Source organism: Penicillium vulpinum, assembly GCF_028829585.1.
Source record: "Penicillium vulpinum strain IBT 29486 chromosome Unknown utg000003l_segment0_segment0, whole genome shotgun sequence".
NCBI lineage: Eukaryota > Fungi > Ascomycota > Eurotiomycetes > Eurotiales > Aspergillaceae > Penicillium > Penicillium vulpinum.
In genome coordinates, this window is record NW_026643243.1 from 6,273,412 (window position 1) to 6,292,864 (window position 19,453).

General features: G+C 48.6%; 8 protein-coding genes across 8 annotated transcripts; 5 read left to right on the forward strand and 3 right to left on the reverse strand.

Moving 5' to 3' along the window:
- Positions 1-418: 418 nt before the first annotated feature.
- N7479_007403 (UDP-galactose transporter HUT1) lies at positions 419-1,778 on the forward strand (the record flags this gene model as incomplete). Its single annotated transcript, XM_057255097.1, has 2 exons — positions 419-648; positions 713-1,778. 2 exons carry the CDS (start codon positions 419-421, stop codon positions 1,776-1,778), a joined length of 1,296 nt encoding a protein of 431 aa, XP_057108959.1.
- A 161-nt stretch (positions 1,779-1,939) lies between these two features.
- Positions 1,940-2,512, reverse strand: N7479_007404 (peptidylprolyl isomerase; the record flags this gene model as incomplete). Its single annotated transcript, XM_057255098.1, has 3 exons — positions 1,940-2,094; positions 2,147-2,249; positions 2,381-2,512. 3 exons carry the CDS (start codon positions 2,510-2,512, stop codon positions 1,940-1,942), a joined length of 390 nt encoding a protein of 129 aa, XP_057108960.1.
- Positions 2,513-2,878: 366 nt separating this feature from the next.
- Positions 2,879-3,822, forward strand: N7479_007405 (uncharacterized protein; the record flags this gene model as incomplete). The annotated part of the gene is made up of 2 exons (XM_057255099.1): positions 2,879-2,983; positions 3,160-3,822. The coding sequence occupies 2 exons, from the start codon at positions 2,879-2,881 to the stop codon at positions 3,820-3,822; spliced, it is 768 nt and encodes a 255-aa protein (XP_057108961.1).
- A 49-nt stretch (positions 3,823-3,871) lies between these two features.
- Positions 3,872-4,936, reverse strand: N7479_007406 (putative 3-oxo-5-alpha-steroid 4-dehydrogenase; the record flags this gene model as incomplete). The annotated part of the gene is made up of 2 exons (XM_057255100.1): positions 3,872-4,747; positions 4,838-4,936. 2 exons carry the CDS (start codon positions 4,934-4,936, stop codon positions 3,872-3,874), a joined length of 975 nt encoding a protein of 324 aa, XP_057108962.1.
- Positions 4,937-5,991: 1,055 nt separating this feature from the next.
- Positions 5,992-9,640, forward strand: N7479_007407 (putative histone deacetylase complex subunit (Hos4); the record flags this gene model as incomplete). The annotated part of the gene is made up of 2 exons (XM_057255101.1): positions 5,992-9,372; positions 9,425-9,640. 2 exons carry the CDS (start codon positions 5,992-5,994, stop codon positions 9,638-9,640), a joined length of 3,597 nt encoding a protein of 1,198 aa, XP_057108963.1.
- A 418-nt stretch (positions 9,641-10,058) lies between these two features.
- Positions 10,059-10,991, forward strand: N7479_007408 (40S ribosomal protein eS12). Its single transcript, XM_057255102.1, has 3 exons — positions 10,059-10,156; positions 10,407-10,725; positions 10,793-10,991. Exons 1-3 carry the CDS (start codon positions 10,154-10,156, stop codon positions 10,915-10,917), a joined length of 447 nt encoding a protein of 148 aa, XP_057108964.1. The 5' UTR covers positions 10,059-10,153; the 3' UTR covers positions 10,918-10,991.
- Positions 10,992-12,462: 1,471 nt separating this feature from the next.
- Positions 12,463-17,420, forward strand: N7479_007409 (pleiotropic drug resistance family ABC transporter; the record flags this gene model as incomplete). The annotated part of the gene is made up of 10 exons (XM_057255103.1): positions 12,463-12,765; positions 12,807-13,012; positions 13,079-13,161; positions 13,212-13,663; positions 13,726-14,069; positions 14,128-14,371; positions 14,429-15,024; positions 15,076-15,427; positions 15,489-16,421; positions 16,488-17,420. 10 exons carry the CDS (start codon positions 12,463-12,465, stop codon positions 17,418-17,420), a joined length of 4,446 nt encoding a protein of 1,481 aa, XP_057108965.1.
- A 509-nt stretch (positions 17,421-17,929) lies between these two features.
- N7479_007410 (uncharacterized protein) lies at positions 17,930-19,228 on the reverse strand (the record flags this gene model as incomplete). The annotated part of the gene is made up of 2 exons (XM_057255104.1): positions 17,930-18,779; positions 18,975-19,228. The coding sequence occupies 2 exons, from the start codon at positions 19,226-19,228 to the stop codon at positions 17,930-17,932; spliced, it is 1,104 nt and encodes a 367-aa protein (XP_057108966.1).
- Between the last annotated feature and the right edge of the window lie 225 nt (positions 19,229-19,453).

Below are 19,453 nucleotides of genomic sequence, written 5' to 3' on the forward strand. Positions count from 1 at the left end.
CTTTGCGGCTTTACCGCCTGTATAGATCTGATCTATTGACACCGCTTTCCTCAATTGGATTGTATGGTTTAGATAAGAAGCTAGGAAGCTAGGAAGTCCCTAGTAACTAGTTTAAATAAGAGATTTGAGAAAATGATAATTCGAGAAGTGCCAAGTCCATTCTTCCTTTTATCTTGGGTTCAAGTAGGAAAAAAAAGAGGTATGTGGGGTGTGGATCATAGACAAGGCGAAATAAGAACACATGGCATCTTGTTATTATTATTCTTTTGGTTTCAGGTCTGGGAACCTCCAGGAACCTGACAACCTAGGAGTATTCTCGACACAGCGTCATTTTCCAATCCCTTCGCATCATTTATATTGCCTTACATTGTTCGAGTTACTTGCATTTCCAACTTGAATCCTGCCCGTATTTGTCGCAATGGGACGACAAAAGCAAGCAGCGCCGCTCCAGAGAGCCCCATCTTCTCAATTAATGCACCTCTCAGAAAAGTCCGACGTGCCACAAGATTCTGGAAGTGGCAACAAAGAGGCACCTTCCACTGCCAATGGAAGCGCATCCAAAAAATCATCAGCGGCCCTGGAGACAGTTGCCGACAGCCCTGGGCTGGCGCAACTTGTGATTTGCGTTCTCGGTATATATGCGGCATTGTAAGTGACTCGAAAGCGTTTCGCCTGATTTCCAAGACGAGTCAAAGAACTGATAATCCAAAAGCCTCTCATGGGGTGTGCTACAGGAGGCGCTCACGACGACCAGCTATCCCCTTCGTTCTGCAACCGCCGCGGAGCCAAACCCTCCGACAGAGCGATTCACCTACTCACTGGTGCTGAACACAGTCCAATCTTCCTTCGCAGCCATCACCGGCTTTATATACCTCCTGTTATCAACCCCAAGCGGCCAAAAGACCCCATCTATCTTCCCAACACGCCGGATCATCTTCCCCCTGCTTCTAGTCGCAATCTCCTCGTCACTTGCGTCACCTTTTGGCTATGCCAGTCTCGCACACATTGACTACCTAACCTTCATCCTCGCCAAATCATGCAAGCTCCTCCCGGTCATGGTCCTGCACCTGACCATCTTCCGCAAGAGATACCCGCTGTACAAGTACGGCGTTGTCCTGATGGTAACACTCGGCGTCGCAACTTTCAGTCTGCACCACCCAGGAACTAGTAAGAAGGCTGCCGCCAAGGATCAGTCTGGATCTTCCGGATGGGGCATCTTCTTGTTGTCCATCAACCTTCTTTTGGATGGCCTGACCAACACCACGCAAGACCACATCTTCTCCTCGCCCAAGCTGTACACCCGCTTTACTGGACCCCAGATGATGGTTGCTCAGAATGTTCTCTCGACTACCCTGACTGCTGCGTATCTCTTGATAATGCCGCATATCTCACAGAGCGGGTTGTTACATAACCTCCTGCCCTTGCCCATCCCCCCGTCTACTGAGGCTGAGCTGGCTGGCGCCTTCTCTTTTCTCTCCCGCCACCCAGAGGCCCTGAAGCATGTCCTTGGGTTCGCGGCATGCGGCGCTGTTGGCCAGCTCTTTATATTCCATACTCTGTCTCGCTTCTCTTCACTGCTGCTTGTCACCGTCACCGTTACACGCAAGATGTTGACTATGCTTCTTAGCGTTTTCTGGTTCGGACATTCTCTGTCTGGTGGCCAGTGGCTGGGGATCAGTTTGGTCTTCGGAGGCATTGGTGCTGAAGCAGTGGTACAAAGATCAGAGAAGAAGGCGAAAGAGCGGTCGAAGATTGAGGCTGCGAAGAAGGAATTGTAAGATGTTTTGTTAGGCTCTGTAGATAAGCTAGATTCCCTAAATATAAAGCACAAGTTACAGCCTCTGGATGGCTTCTCCTTTTACATATTTTCTCAGGTCTTTGTGGGTATATTCTTGACGTGGCTGTTTGTCTTTTAGAGGGCGTAATAATTGGAAGAAGGTTACTTCCGCCCCTCAACCATAATGATATGATATCCGAACCCAGTCTTGACTTCAGCATACTTGGGATTTCCCGTCGTGCTAGTCTCAAGCTCAAAAGCAACATTCTCAAATGCAGGGTCCAACCCGCCCTTGGTCTTCCACCCGAGTGACCCTCCTGCAGAAAAGTAATTAGCCATGTTCATTTTGTCCCGTAGATGTTTACTTACCCTGTCTAGCCTTATCCTCTGAGAATTCACGAGCAACCTCATCAAACTTGGTGCCATTGCGAAGCTTCTCCAGGGCTTCTTCTTTCTTGGCGTGTTTCTCGCACTAGATATGATTCGAATGAGCTATCTAAGAACCCTTTCTCCTGTCCACAGGATCTGGTAGTATATCAACCAGCCACCGACACCATAGACAGAGAATCTGAGATGGGAAAGAGAAGAGCAAAAAAAACATACAAGAATGTGCCGCACGTTAATCGACTGTGCGCCTTTCACAGCTCCTCCCTTTCCACCTTTACCCTTGGCGTCATCGGCGGAGGCATCTTTGCCCTTGCCCTTGGCAGCTTTGGCATTGTTCTTGGGGGCCATCGTGGATGAGAGGATTCAGTAATATGTCGTTATCGCTGCCTCGACAGTTGGTTGTTCGGATCGAGCTGATGTGGGGTGGGATATAGCTGCCTGAGGTTGTAAGGCAGAAAGGGTAGTGTGACGTGGGGGGAGGTGTATTATAGACTCTACATACTCTGAATAGTTATGCATATGAAGTTATCTCAGTTTAAACGCTGCAATATCTTGATTTTCTACAATATAGTTCGCTTATCCTTTCTTTGTTTGTCTTTTCCCCACCGCCAACCTCCCATAAATTACAATTGAGACAAAGACCACCGAGGTCAGCAAATATCGAGGGACCACGAACTATCCAGTACTACGGAGTAGTCTGAGCTTGAAGAGCAAATGGAATTTGATCTTGAAGGTGCACGCATCACCTCATTGCCTGAGGATGCGTTCTATATATCGGATTTCATTACAGAGGACGAGGAGGATTGGTTACTTCAGAAGGTAAGAGCTAACGATTTTCTTATGGACATGTTATTGGAAACCATGCCTTGCACGATTGATATTAATTATTGGACGAATATATGTGCTTGTCATTATGTTATTTCTCTTCAATCTTATCATAGACGCTTCGTGTCACTTCTTCATGTTCAAATTTCACTCACTGCAATAATTCACAGGTAAAATCAGCGCCGCTGCCGCGCTGGACCCAGCTCTCACACCGCAGACTTCAAACATGGCCATCAGCCCTCACCAAGAGCAATTCTCTTCTCGCATCACCCCTACCGGCTTGGCTTAGATCGCCGATCATCGAGCCGCGGTTTGAGGCACTACGTATCTTTAATGATGCGCCACACCAGGCACCCAACCATGTCCTAGTAAACGAGTACCAACCTGGACAGGGTATCATGCCGCACGAAGATGGAGCAGCGTATTATCCCCTCGTTGCGACAGTGAGTCTAGGGGCACCAATTGTGCTTGATGTGTATCACAAACACACCCAGGGCGACAAGGAAGAAAGCGGTATATCAGCCATGGCCGGAAGAGATATTTCCGGGATACTCAACACAAACCGAAGACCTCAATACAGAATATTGCAGGAGAGACGGAGTCTGCTGGTCACGAGGGGCAAGATGTACATGGATCTTCTGCATGGCATCGAGGAAACGACGAGAGATGAGGATCTGGGACCCCACTCTATCTGCAACTGGGACCTCTTGCGGGAGAGGGAACCGTACCAAAGTGGGTGGTATGAGCGGCAGACAAGGACTAGCCTTACTTACAGGGACGTGTTTCATGTTGTGAAGATGGGGAATACCTTGAAATTTTTAGGTGGGAAGTAACGAGTACCTCATTTCCAAATTCCAGTTCTTTCATTCTTTTAGCACTATGTTAGTAGACATAAGGAATCATAAGCCACCAGTCCTGCACCGAGTCTTTGCCGAACTTCTGCGCATACCACTCCTTGGTATTTCGAGCCGTCAGACCTAAGTTGACCGCGACGAAAACCAAACAAGACAGCATAGTTTTATTGATCCATTCACCTCGCGGTGCAGCCAACAGCGCCAACGACAGGTAGACAACGCACTCTGCGCCATAGTGGGGACAGACGACACCGCGGAACATGGGATGCTCCGGAAGGGTGTATTTTTTCAACGAGAATAGGTAGTGATGGGAGTCGTGCTGCAGACCAGACGCCACTAGGAAGAGCGGGACGAGGAAGAAAGTCCGCAAAGTTGGAGCGTTGGTCATCTGCAGATGAGCAATGGTCAGACTTTCGGTCAACAGAGTGCCCGAACCCTCGATCCAAATTGCGATTCCTGCCGCTAGATAGAAACCCAAGCCTAAAAACCAGTGCATAAACCACATTTGTGACGAGGAAGGCTTTGAAAAGGCAAAGCACTCCCATAGCCGCCGGGATCCCTGTATAGCCAATAGCACACAACAGATCACCAACTGCGTTAGTGACATAGAGTGCCGTTGGTGGTCCTCGCTAACGCGGGATGCGATGGCTTGGAACATCACACCCCGCGATAGCAATTGCGCAACCCAGAAGACTGACGATAGGACAGATGCAACATAAAAATGTGTGAAGTAACTATGTGGCACCCGCCAAGTAGCGAGATAGTCAAGGAAGCCCTTGCTCTCGGTGGAGGGGTTGTGGGCGCGAGGTGGTGCAGAGCCAGTGGAGATGGAGGCCGAGGTTGCGCGTGGGCCATAGGTGAGGAAGCGGGACCGTAGAAAGGTCGGGATGCTGATCGAGATGGTCTGCATAAGGAGGGGTCGGCGTTAGTTGGGTTCGTCTGCAGGAGGTGTTCACTATCACCACTATCACCACTATCACAGGGCGTATCGTACCGTGGCGGCGGCCAGCAGGAAGAACGCGCGTAGAGCATCCACAGCATCCATGCCAGTGGCTTCCAGCGTGTTATCGACCCATTGAGAGATTAGAGACATGGCTCTTGGACGAGCTTTATTTTTTCGCTTCAACTTCTCTGTTCTTTTTTTTCTTTTCCCGTTTCTGTTTCGTATTGTTTTTTTAACTTGTCATTGTGATGATATCAGTGAGATGTTTTAGGGAGGTGTTTATTGTGGAGAAATCCAGCCCCCCCCCCGCCGATCCTTCAGCTCTCGCCAACAGGGGCGTATGGAGTTAGTTCGGCCTCGGGATTATTTTGGGGGGATTTGGAGAAATTGGGGTAGATCATAGATACATACGCCTTTTGTACTGAGTGTAGATGAGTTGAATAGAATGGTTTTCTATAGATTATAAAGACAATAAAGACAAGTACAAAGTACACGGAGATATGGGCTGATGTGCTGTGGCGACTTCCAAGGATTTTTGGAGGCAAATCCACTTGACCGCATTGGGTCTAGTTTAGCTAAGCTGTGTTTGCCAAGTTTGCAATTCCGAATTAGGGTTAGTGGATAGAGGTCTGTGCCTTTCATTCTTTCACGGTATCAACGGTATCAACGGTATCGTGTCTCTTAGTATATTCGCGACAGCAAAAAAAGACATTCAAATATGAAAAGAAAAAATAAACAAAAGAAAACAAGATCTATATAACTTCGACCCCTCTTCAAAAAAAAAAAAACAAGCATGTTTTCTCAGTCAAAATTCAACCTGCAGCTATGATTCACCGTGGCCAAACCTGACCCAGTGAGGAGCCCTACACCCAATCCAGTCCCATTCCTTTCCCTTCCCGCTTTTCCTCTTCCCTTCTCTTTCTTCCCCCATTTAACTCCCTATTGAAAAACCCTCGATTTTACCCTCGACCTATATACCTATACCTATAAATCCAATATCAACACTTCATCGACTATCCCCGTTTCGCTCCCATTCCCCGGAGCGATATTGCCCACGCTTCAAGACTCTCTTTGCGGTTGAAACCCGTGGTCGAGAATCGGCGTCCGCGCACAACTGCTGGCGTTGTCGACCACGGTCGTTTTGTCGGTCGCGTTTTCCCCCCCAAAATGACGAGCGGCATTTCAAGTCTTCGAGTGCTATCGCTATGAGTGATGTCGAGGCAGTCTCTTTACCAGCTGCCCTGGACGTCGGTCAGAATAGGCTTGCTACGGTAAAGCCAGACCCTGTTGGCCCTTTATCACCGAGGAAAGCTTGTGCAGACTCCCATCCACGGGCAGAGCATGATGGACCGACACGTGTACATTCAGAAGGGGAGGAGGATGGGCCTCCTAGTCCTAGGGCGGATTCGGAGGCGGAGACAATAATTCAATCAGGTCGGGAGTCCTTGTCGCCAGAGAAGAAAAGAAAGCATATCAAACACGATCCGAATCGCCGTGAACCTAATGGAGTCGATGGGCATCAGCGAAAAAAACCACGCGTGTTTGCCGACAGTCGAGAACGCGAACGGGAACCGGATCGGAGCCCTCCTCCAAGCCGAGCAATTTCACCGTCGGTGGTCAAGATCGAAAAGGTCGATGATTCTCAACTGTCAGAAACGGAAGATGTCGCCAATGGAATTGATCGTGCGCCAGAGAGACCTCGTGCTTTCCGTAAGCGAAGCTTAAGTGACAGTGCCGAGGAACAACGAGATCATCGTCGCGCAAACTCCCATGCAGAATCTCATCCTGTGCGGGAACTGAAACATACCAATAATACACGCCTCTCCAGACCTCCATCCAACACGCGATCGCTCTCACCCAGTCGACCATCTCACGCACGATCTGCTTCAGGCTCTCAGTTTCCAAAGAAGAAGGCGCCAACACCTCTGCTCACAGGCTCTGGGCGACATAGCTCTGAAGATAGACAATCGACGTCCTCCTCTCAGAGCGGTTCTCCACTGCCGGGGGCGCATCTGCGGAAGCTTAGCTCTGGAATTGGCGCATCCGCGTCGCCTGCTAAGCAAATGGGACCGAAGAAATTGCGCGACAAGAGTGGCCGGACTCCTCTTGCTCGGGCGTGCGCAGATCGGAAGCATGATCAAGTTATGATGCGCCATGCTGAACGACCGGAAGACATTAATATCCCCGATAATGCAGGCAACACCCCCCTGCAGATCGCATCGCTTGCTGGAGAAGCCGAAATCGTGAAGTTCCTGCTAGAGGCAGGCTGCGAGATTAACACTAAAAACATTGATAAAGACACCCCGTTGATTGACGCTGTGGAAAACGGGAATGTGGAGGTGGTCAAACTTCTACTTGATGCAGGTGCAAACCCACGAACTGTGAATGCCGAAGGCGATGAGCCTTATGAGTTGGTTCCATCTTTTGTTGATGATGACGAGTATGAAGAGATGCGGAAAGCGCTTTCTGACGCCAAGGCCAATCTGCGGCCTGGTCGACGCTCAGAGGAACATACTAGACCAGAGAGCAAGGAACCTTCTTCGCGACGGGCTTCGGCAGCGAGAGGATCGGCAGCAAGCCCCAGAGATTCGCCTCCGATGCGCAGTCCTCCCCCAGGGGGTCTGTCAAGTCGACGAAAGGGTGGGAGAAGCGAAGCCACAAGAAATGACCTTCTGTGGACGAAACCCACATTCGAGAATCTTCGCGAGTTTGCTGCGAAAGGCGACGAGGCTGGGGTGGTGAGCATTCTGAACATTTTGCAGAAAGCCGACAATGCTTCCTTAATTGCTGCTGCAAAGGGTGGCCACCACGATGTCCTTTCTCTTTTGTATGCGATGGGCAATGCAGATGCGGATCCAAACCCGTTGCGTGGTCAAAAACCGGGTTACAACACGCCTATGCTTGCTGCGATTGGTCGAGGTAACAGCGCCGTTATCCAGCTTATTTTAAACCAACCCGGATTCAACCCCACGCGACGACTGTTTGAAGATAGAACATATTTTGAACTGTCTCGGGGTCGACAGGGTGAGAACTGGGAGGACGAGTATCAGATTCTTAAGGAGGCGTATGAAAGGTTTGCAAGTTCCGACAAGGGCCGCAAAGACGACTCACCCCGCCGCGCTCGTGGGAAAGAGAAGGAGGACAAACGGTCGTCACGTAGAGGGTCTTCCTCCCCTGTCGCACGCAAAAAAATCAACACCAGCCCCAACGCCAGCAGAAATCGCGATTCTTTGAAAGACATGGATTCAATCAAAGAGAAGCGTCGTCAAAAAGAACACGATGCACCACGAGCAACGGATTCCTCTAAACCCAAATCTTCCTTATCCGCCAGACGAGACAGCGAGTCTAGTGGGATGACACCCAACGAAGATGTCCGAAAGAGGCGACTTCTTCCTGGACGTCGCCCCCAGGAGCGTAGGCCAAGTCTCTTCTCGTCTGATTCGCTCTCTGGACGTGAAGAGGCACCGAAGCCACGTGTTGATACAGCACCTGACAACTCGTTGTCTTTGAAGCGCATTCGTGCTGATGGATCTCCAGAACGATCTCGTTCACGCGGCACAGATGTTGACGGTGATCGCCTATCTCCCGAGTCGCGCAAAAAGAAGAGACGGGTTGTCTCTGAAGACAAGCGTTCCGGTACTACACATGGTGCACCTAGGCAACCTGATGATGCCAGCAAACCTCATCCTCGCCGACCCCACGAGGACTCTGCTCGAGCTCCTGAACCTCAACCACACAAATCCACCGACGCCTCTAAGAAACCCCCAACCCGCCCCACTTCACCCCGTCATGACCCCGTCAAAAAGAATGGCAATACGAGAAAGGAATCCCAGGAGCCCAGAGCCGACACCATGGAAGACACTATGGCCGTCGCGAAACGTATTGAGCTTGAAGCCCATGAGCGTCGCCGAGCCCAGGCCAAGAAGGCGCAAGAGGAACGTGCCGCGAACGAAAAGCGCATCGCAGACGAAGCCGAACGCGATCGACTTGCCAAAGAAGAAGCTGAACGAGCGGCTCAGGTTGCCCATGAAAAAGCCGAAGAGGAAGACCGCAAACGCAAGGAGGTTGAACAACGACGTGCCAAACAAGCCGAAGATGATCGTCTGAAGCGGTTGGAGCTTGAACGCGCCCGAGCTGCCAAGATGCGCCGCGATCGAGAGGCAGCAGAGCACCGACGCCGTGAGGCACTTCCTAGTCGCCTCCGTGTTGCAGCGAACCTCGTGGGCTCCAACAACCCCCGTGCGAAAAGCCATGACTGGCTGAAGTCTTTCATGCCTCTCGTTACTGCTCTCACCCGTCAACTCGATCCTAGTTGTGGTGTGGATGTCGCCGACGAGAAATGGATCCCGAACTACTTGGTTGCGCCTCTCCTGGCTACCAATGATCTTCAACTTTCCCAATACCCCAGTTGGGAGAAGCGAAAGGCGACACAGACTCAACGTGTGAATCTGTGGCGAGTCACCCGTCGCATGTTGACCCACACAGATGATGTTGGATTCCAAAGCTCGAGCATCGGACAGATCATGCAGAAGGATTGTGACACGCGTCCCAAGTATTTCGAGATGGAGCATGTCTTCTGGATCCGAGTAAGTTTCTTGGGCTTTGCAAGTTATGTTTCACAACTAACAAGTTTCTTAGCTTTCTGATTTCACCGACCTCGTCCCACACATTCCTCACTTGCACGGCCTAGAGCTGCAGTTCTTGAACATGCACGTCGATCCGGAGCCACCAACGCCTGGCGCCGGCTTCAGCACTCCTCAACTCAATGGCCATGGTCCAGGATCCTCAGTCGAAACCAACGGAACTGGGCTCCTCAATGGTTATGGCCCTTCTCGGTCTAGTACATACGTCTAGTTTTGTTTTCCGCGTCTTTTCGCCAAGGAGCCGGCGTGATGGCAGCAATCCAGCGAAGCGGTGTACAGGGCGGATTCTGGTTGTACGATTATGATACCTCTTGCGTTCAGTAATGATACTACTATTCTTAGGTAGTTTTACTGTGTTTTTTTTTGTAGTCAACTGTGGTCGGGATGTAATCATGCATCTCCGTGTCAAATAACACCAAGTTCAAACTCAACATACCTCCTCATAAAGACATAGATAGACATTTGTAGCAAGACAATGAATCCTATACTAAGTTAGAACTAATTGGAACTGCCATCAAGCAGGACTTCCAAACCTGCATTTGCATATGTTGTATGTATATCACGTGACAATGTTTGCGGGACCATATGACATAATCGTAGGGCACACAACCGAAAAAGTCGAAATAGCGGGAAATTTCACGCCGCCCGCAGCTCCTCTTAATTTCTTTCTCCAACAACTCTACTCTTCGAGGATCATCCGATTTCAAGCATAACAAGCAACAAAATGGTATGTTTTGTATCTGCGCATTGCCTTCACACACCATATCTCCACCGGCCTTAGATCTCTTCACGACAATTGAGACTGGAATGGACATGGCCGGCGATAGCGATTGCATCGTCGCAGTAGAGGCTACCCCTCGTCGCCTGTCTTATCTATGCGCTGCGCCGGTCCAGTCCAATTCCAAGTGTCAAGAGTCATGACGACAAGCCAAGCAATGGAACTCCTACAGCACATGATACTAACATCAATCCTCTAGTCGGACGGAGAAGAGCCCACATCCCCCATCGCCCCCGCCGAGGAGGTCGAGGTTTCTGCCGATGCCGGCAGCGGCCAGATGTCCGTCCTGGACGCCCTCAAGGGTGTTCTGCGCGTCTCCCTCATCCACGATGGTCTTGCCCGTGGTCTCCGTGAGGCCGCTAAGGCTCTCGACCGCCGCGAGGCCCACATGTGTGTCCTGAACGAGGGTTGCGAGGAGGAGGCTTACAAGAAGCTCGTCGTCGCTCTCTGCTCCGAGCACAAGATTCCCCTCATCAAGGTTCCTGATGGAAAGATGCTTGGCGAGTGGGTTGGTCTCTGTATGTTTTCCACCTCTGTTGACACGGGATATTATTTGGGAATATTTGCTAATGTTTTACTCTTCAGGCACCCTCGACCGTGAGGGTAATGCCCGCAAGGTCGTCAACTGCTCTTGCGTCGTTGTCAAGGATTGGGGTGAGGAGTCCCAGGAGCGCTCCGTTCTCCTCAACTACTTCCAGACCGAGCAGTAGATTATTTCTACTGAGCGGCTGTGAGTAGCACGTCTCGTTTCAGGCGTCGGGTTGACTGGGGGTTTTGTGATGGGAATCAAAGGAGGAATACATGAGGGAACTTTGTGATATCTCTGTTTGGTCTTTTGAACCTGTCATTTCGAATCACCTAGTTTATAGCCGTGTCCCGTTTACTCGGGTTCGCGGCACCAATGGCATCTGGACATCTTGTCTACTTTCTCACCAAAGATAAAAACAGGATGCGATAGCATCTGCGTGCCTTTCTGTAAAATGTAATTTCCCTTCCATGGCACAACGTACCACATATTCCAAATGTTTACAAAGCTACGCAGAAGATATAGTCCGAGCTCTGAGCATGAGCCCCCAATAAATCGGGCAGGTCCTTGTCAGAAAGCACAGATCAGATGCCCTTAGCCTGCAACGACGATAGATTGTGCATCTGCCCTTTGAGCGTCTTGCCGGATCAATGACTTGAAACCCCGCGAGAAAAGAACGCTGTAGATCGTGAAGAACTATATTGTAGGGCTCTTGCACTGCCTCCACGTGGTTCCTGTGTAAATGCATCTCCAGAAGGGACTGGATACGATACCAAGGTGCATACTGAAATCTTTAATTAAAATACAATGAGTTACATTTAAAGGGTAATTACCCATCATGTTTTAATGAAGGCTATAGATAAATGTTGGTGAAAGTTTGCTTGTGGTATAGATGGCTTGATATGCTTTCGAGGGAAACAATTTAAGAGATCAACGTTGATATCGGAGAGTAATTACCCTTCCAGGTAGGGCTGGGGGTCCTCGGGTAGTGTTTCTTTGTTGAGACGCTCTTTGAGGAAAATCTCTCATTTCTTTTTGCATTTCAAAGATTCTAATCTTAATGAAAGGTGCTTATTGCCCATTATTTGTCATTACTACATTAGATTCTATATCCATTTGAAACAAGCATCCCCCAATACCTTAATCCGAATGAGAACGACTACCGACATACGATCTAGATATGTGGATTACCAAGTTTCTGCGTGGTAGAAACTCCATTGTCAAATTTGGTCCAAATCGGCTGCCGTAACCGTGTTAGGAGGTCCTAGGTAGCTATATAATTAGTGGGCCCGGTGACTGATCGCACCGACGGCTCGAGGCCTTTTGCAACGTTTCCGTCATGTCGCTGCAAATGCCGAACAGTAACAATGGAGAAGTAAAAAACGCCTCCGACTCTCCAGCTGCCCAAGGAGAATCCAATGATTGACCCACTTCGGCGCCGTCCATATGTAGTTGGGAACCAGTTATAGAAAACCTCACGGTAGACCCACTTCGGCGCCGAAGCAGAGCTATACTTACGGAGGACTACTCATGTCAGTACATACCTAATCATACAGAAGAAATTAATATATAAAGTCGGATGCAGACCGTAACAATGTCCTTTTAGTGGCATATGTCTGTCTTCCTTCGTTACCAGAACTTCTTAATCAGGCCTTCATTCATTTCTTTTGTATCTTTTTCTACATTTTCAACCCTTCAACTTCATTTTCTTATTGCGAATTATACTTAAATGTCGTCTCAAGCTGAAATCATCGGCTCCGAGACCTGGTCCACAGAATCTGCACATGATGAACGGGCCTGGTCAGGCACAACAAAGCAACTCGACCCGGTCTTCGAGAAGGAGAGAGACTCTACAGGTATCCCGGAGGAGGACAGGGTGCAAATTGGAATTCTCGCTAGGCAGCTAACAAATGCCTCAACCAAGACGGGGGTGCACGGAGAAGTCCCTAATCCCTTCAAGGGCTCCAACGACCCCGAACTTGACCCGTTCTCCAAAGAATTTAGCCCCAAAAATGGGTGGAAACAGTCCTTCGTCTGAATTTTCAAGACCCTGAGCGCTATCTCCCCCGAAAGGCGGGGTTTTCTTTCCGTGATCTCGGTGTTCACGGATTTGGCAGCCCAGTCAGCTACCAGAAGGACTTCCTAAACATTTTTCTACAAGTGACGGACATCGTGACTGGTCTCATCAATCGCAAAGATCAGAAAATCCAAATCCTGCGCGCCCACAACGGTCTGCTCCGAAATGGCGAGATGCTTCTTGTCCTGGGGCGGCCAGGCAGGTAAGACATATAGACTCGATCAATCTTTGGCCACGAGGAAGCCTGCTGACTTGAAACTTGTTACAGTGGAGTATCAACCTTCCTCAAGACAATCGCAGGACAAACAAAAGGTCTTTTTTTGGACGAAGGTTCGGATTTTAACTATCAAGGTTTGTACACTACTTCCTCAGCCACGTTCAATGCTTACATGTTCTCCAAGGCATTCCCCGCAAGAAGTTCCGAGGAGAATTCCGTGGAGATGTTATTTACCAGGCTGAGACTGACACCCATTTCCCAAATCTGACTGTCGGCCAAACGCTTCTGTATGCGGCTTTAGCGAAGACCCCTCAAAACCGGCTTCCCGGTGTATCTCGGGATGAATATGCCAGACACATGCGGGATGTCACCATGGCAATCTTTGGTCTCTCGCATACAATGGAAACGAAAGTTGGCAATGACTTTGTCCGCGGTGTTAGTGGTGGTGAGCGCAAGAGAGTCAGCATAGCCGAGGTTTGCTTGGCACAAAGTCCAATCCAATGCTGGGATAATAGCACGCGAGGATTGGATAGTGCCACTGCATTGAAGTTTGTCCAGACTCTACGCTTGTCAGCAGACATCACAAGCATGGCAACAGTTGTAGCCTTGTACCAGGCTTCCCAACAAGCCTATGAGGTATGACTTGTTATGACTTGCTCTATTACTCTAGCGAATGTACGCTGATTTCACACGGGCAGACTTTTGATAAAGTTGCCGTGCTATACGAGGGTCGACAGATTTATTATGGGCCTGTTCATCTGGCCAAAGATTACTTCGTGAATCTTGGATACCACTGCCCAGACCGACAGACAACTCCGGATTTCCTGACTTCCCTTACGAATCCGGTTGAGCGAGTGGTGAGATCTGGATTTGAAGCTCAAGTGCCCCGATCTCCAGATGACTTCGCGAAGGCGTGGGAAGAAAGTGTACTTTACAAGGAGCTAATGCGGGATCTTGCGGAATTTGGTGGAGAACATCCAGTGGGGGGGCCGGCAGTTGACAGTTTCAAAGAATCCCGGCAAGCTGAAAAGGCTCCTTGGATGTAAGTCCTTCTCTTTAATGTATGGAAACTATGTGTATAAAGAAACTGACAGGTTCAGGACACCGAACTCGCCATATACAATTTCAGTCCCATTGCAAGTACTTCTCTGTATCCGCAGGGGATTCCGCCGAATTCAAGGCGATATGACTTTCTTTATCATCACGGTCGGTGGAAACTTGGTGATTTCATTGCTTTTAGGCAGTGTGTTCTATATGCTACAGGATACAACCGCAAGTTTCCAGAGTCGTTGTATTCTTTTGTTTTTTGCGCTGCTATTCAACGCCCTCAACAGTTCTTTGGAGGCACGTCAGTTTCAGCTCAATTAAAAATTGGAACGTACAACTGACAGAGCTTGACAGATTTTATCACTGTATGCACAGCGCCCAATCGTCGAAAAGCATGCCACCTATGCTTTCTACCATCCATTGTCCGAAGCAATGGCATCTATGATCTGTGATCCTCCCTCCAAAATGTTATCCACAATCGCATTCAATATTCCACTGTATTACATGGGAAATTTGCGAAGCGAACCGGGTCACGTCGTCACATACTTGGTAATTGTCCTTTCCTCAACCCTTGTCATGTCAATGATCTTTCGCACGATCGGCCAAACAACTCGAACAATTGCGGAAGCATTGACACCAGCGGCATTGATGGTCATTGCTATGGTACTATACACAGGCTTTATCTTACCCATCCGCAACATGCAAGGTTGGTTGCGATGGCTTAATTACATTAACCCTCTTGCATATTCCTACGAGGCGCTGATTGCGAACGAATTCCATGGCCGCAACTTCGAATGTGCGAACTTTATACCAGCTGGACCTATGTATCAGAACATAACTGCTGCGGATCGGACATGTGCAGTGGTTGGTGCTTCGGCTGGGTCATCTGCGGTCAACGGAGATCTCTATATTGCTATGAGCTATGGGTATTATTACTCACATGTGTGGAGGTACGTTCTTTTCTATTACGAGCTAATCCTTATCTGACATGAGGTATATAGGAACTTTGGTATTCTTGTTGCTTTCATGCTATTCTTCATGATTGTTTATCTATTGTCAGCCGAGTACATCAGCTCTGGCGTAGGTAAAGGAGAGATTCTTATTTTTCAGCGCCGGCATTTCTCTGCCATGAAAAAGAAGCAAAAAACGGATGTTGAAGTCGGATCTCCAGCATCGCACGAAAAATACAGGCAAGATGAAGCCAACGGAGAAGCATCGAATGGCATCATGGCACAAAAAAACATTTTTCATTGGCGAGACCTTTGCTATGATATTACAATCAAGGGTCAGACGAGAAGAATCACCGATCATGTCAACGGCTGGGTCAAGCCAGGAAAACTGACGGCTCTGATGGTAAGCTTGGCTATCATATTTGAATAACATCCCAATTGAAGCGAAGGCTGATAGGGTACAGGGTGCATCGGGCGCAGGCAAAACCACGTTGCTGGATGTGCTAGCCAATCGAGTGACCATGGGAGTCGTGACAGGTGGAATTTACAACAACGGCCTTCCCCGAGATGCCTCTTTTCAACGTCGAATTGGGTATGTTCAGCAGCAAGATCTTCATTTGGAGACTGCCACTGTCAGAGAGGCATTGGAATTCAGTGCTTTCTTGAGACAGCCTGTACATGTAAGCAAGGCTGAGAAGCTCCAAAGTGTCGAGGAAATTCTGGATCTGCTTGAAATGAGAACTTACGCCGACGCTGTCGTTGGCGTTCCAGGCGAAGGGCTGAATGTTGAGCAGAGGAAGCGACTGACGATTGGTGTGGAGCTAGCAGCGAAGCCCGATCTTTTGTTCTTCCTTGATGAACCAACGTCCGGACTCGACAGTCAGACTGCATGGTCAATTTTGCTCCTTTTGCGGAAGCTCACAGGTCATGGGCAAGCCATTCTCTGCACGATACATCAGCCCTCAGCAATGCTCTTCCAACAATTTGATCGTCTGCTTCTTCTCGCGTCTGGTGGTCGCACAGTTTATTTTGGCGATATTGGCGAGAACTCAAAGACCATGACGGAGTATTTCGAGCGCCACGGAGCCGATGATTGTGAGGAAAGTGATAATCCTGCAGAATGGATGCTCCGTGTTATTGGCGCCGCCCCGGGCAGCGCGACAAAGATTGACTGGCCAGCCACCTGGCTCGGCAGTCAGGAATACGCCAGTGTCAAAGGGGAACTGATCTCATTAGAGCGCAAAGACAGTTTGGAGACTACTTCTTCTGCCGATTTCTCCCTCCAGTTTGCCAGTCCCTTCCATGTCCAGCTCTGGACCTGTACAAAGCGGGGTTTCGAGCAATACTGGAGAACTCCTTCTTACATTTATTCAAAATTGATCATGTGTTTTATCACAGTAAGTCCAATGAGCTTTTTTATTCTCCATGAGAGCTATTATGCTAATATGCTGCCTTTGATCCAGGCTTTGTTTATTGGACTTTCCTTCCTACAGACGGAAATTACCGAGCTAGGATTACAGCACCAAATGTTCGCTGTTTTCATGCTTCTTGTTATCTTCCCCTTCCTAGCATATCAACAGATGCCAAATTACATCCTGCAGCGTGATCTCTATGAAGTCCGGGAGCGTCCATCCAAGACCTATTCCTGGATAGCCTTCATACTAGCCCAGATCATCGTCGAGATACCGTGGAACTCACTAGCTGCATTGGTTACTTTCATTCCGTTCTACTACCTGATCGGTATGAACCACAATGCTGCACCAACTTATCAAACCACCGAGAGAGGTGGCTTGATGTTTCTGCTTATCTGGGGCTTCCTCATGCACTGCGGTACATTTACGACGATGGTAGTCGCCAGTGCAGCCACGGCAGAGATCGGGGCAATTTTGGCACTGCTTCTGTTCGTGTTTTCTCTGATATTCTGCGGAGTCATGGCAACCCCAGCAAGTCTACCTGGCTTTTGGATCTTCATGTACCGTGCGTCTCCCCTGACCTACATCATTAGCGGGATGATGTCCAGTGGACTCGCCAATATCGATGTGCAATGCTCAGAAATTGAAACTATCCTAGTTCAGCCACCTAGTGGGCAGACCTGTGGAAGCTATCTGGGGGCATACATGAAGATTGCTGGAGGTGCGGTATATAATCTTGATGCGACATCTGATTGTCAATTCTGCGCCATTGCCGACTCCAATGTGTTTTTGCAATCGATTTCGTCTTCCTACAGTGATCGTTGGAGGAACTTTGGCTTGATTTGGGTGTATGTGGCTTTTAATGTGATTGCTACCTTGATCCTTTACTGGTATGTGCGGGTCCGTGGTAGCCCGGGTCTATCGCATGTGGCAGTTTGGGCTCAAAAAGCTTCCAAGTACCTTTCATGGAAGAAAGCGCAGTGAGAGATAGTTATGTATGTACGGATTACAATGGGTGCTCATAGATTGAGTGGTAGCTAGAGATTTTCTTTCTTGTTCCCTTGCACTACTCTTTGTTCACCTCAAGAAATTTGATTAGACTTCTTTCTTTTCTACTTCCTATTGTCAATTGTATCTTGGCTAATATTAATTACCATTTCCTACCCTCCGATTGCTACTTAGTATGCGTGTTCCCGCAATTGGCTGGTAAACCCCTCGCGCATACTTTCTGGAGCCACGGGCAGCACATCCCCCTTATAATCCCTACCCTGCCGGTCCATTCTTCCTTTGGTGTTTTGCATTGCTTACTGGCCATATGCAATGTACCAGGAGTTACAATAGAGAGCCAATTTTATATTGTAGTTTTATAAAGAGGTAATTTATAGTTTATCGAGATGGTGATGATAGGGACTACGAATGGGAGAAATATGAAGAAAGTAGATACTAGTGAGGGAAGAAATACAAAGTGTATTAAGGATTTAAATCAAAAGCAATCAAGCCAGCCACCCCTCCTGAGAAGCCACCCAAATACCCAACGTCAACACATGAGTATACAACCAAGTCTCCAAATCCACACAAGAATCTAGAGTCCCCCCACCAACAGAAACAGGATCCGGGAACGCCAAACAAGAGCGAGGATGATCCGAGATCAGTCTCTCCCGAACAGTAATCTCAAACCCGCCCCGATTCATAATCGCAATCCTACTCTTACGGCGCGTCCTGCGATCAATTGCCACAAGAACGAAGTGTTCGTTATCTCGAAACTGAGGTGTCCCATTCCCATTCGTAGAGAGACCCCGTTTCTCCCACTGGAGGATCATCTGGCACTGCTCGGAGTCCGTCATATTTTCGTCATTCTTGATAATAAATCTGTAGCACAGTATACTTTGCTCAGGTCCTGTTGAGCTAGCATTGGCCTGCCAAATGCATCGTGCGTCACGGAAGTGGATTTCTGATGTGGGATGGTCATTGCTGGGCGGTTGGCATATTGCAGCAATGATATCCCTTTTCCGGGCATTATAGTGGCTGATTTCTGGCGGATACTGGTCGTGAGAATGACCCTGTTTCCGTGGCTGTTTACTTTTGGTGATATACGGCTCATGAAGTGTTGCGTATATATCCCTCGTGCCCAGCTTGAGGGGGTGCACGAAACCTCTTGTTAATTTTGATTTGCGGAGTGATGGCTGCCAGATTTCTAACACGGGCACTGGTCGGTGATTTGGTGGTAGTTGCTGGATTTGTAGGAGTAATTTGGGGCTGAGTCGGAGTCGTTGACTTGATTTCGAGGGCGGCCAGGCTATTTGGAATTTTGTTTTGATTTTGATTTTGAGTTGAGATGATGATCTGGGGTTGAGTTAGACATGCTATTGTGTAGTATGTATAGTGAAGAATGATTTATGCTCTTCTTTTGTTTTAGAAGACTTCTTTATATCTGGGTAATTCATGGTGAAGACATGCGGATTTTCGTGAGAGTTAAGAATACACAAAGAAAATTGAACAGGGTCAGAATTGAGTAAAATTGTCAGAGGAAGGTCTTACAGTAAATAGCCCACCCTGGTCTTATAAAGAACATTTGTTTGTTGGATGTTAACGGCTCTTTCTCCATCGGCACCGCCTTGCTCAAGCTTCTTACGCAGAGCGAGAGCTCCGGGACTGTTTTGTGCTGAAGATTCTTCATTCGTTTTTGAATGCTTCTTTCGTGCAGTAGATAGATGCTTGCATCTAGAAAGAAGAATTTCACCAATTCGAGGGTGAGCGGTAAGGTATTCGGCCACCAATAGATAGGCCGTCATGAAAAAAATGGTAAATCCAACAAGAATTCCAAAGTTACTAGTAGTACAGGTTATTTCGTCAGCACAAGGCGTTTCCTAGACAAATCTCTTGGGAAAAATAACCACCACACATGTGAGTAGTATGTTGAGCCCGACCATGCTCTTTGGTCCTGGGCAGACACAATACTCCAAATCTCAGTTGGAAACGAGCGGCGCTGGGATGCCATTCTAGTTCCAACTAAAAGA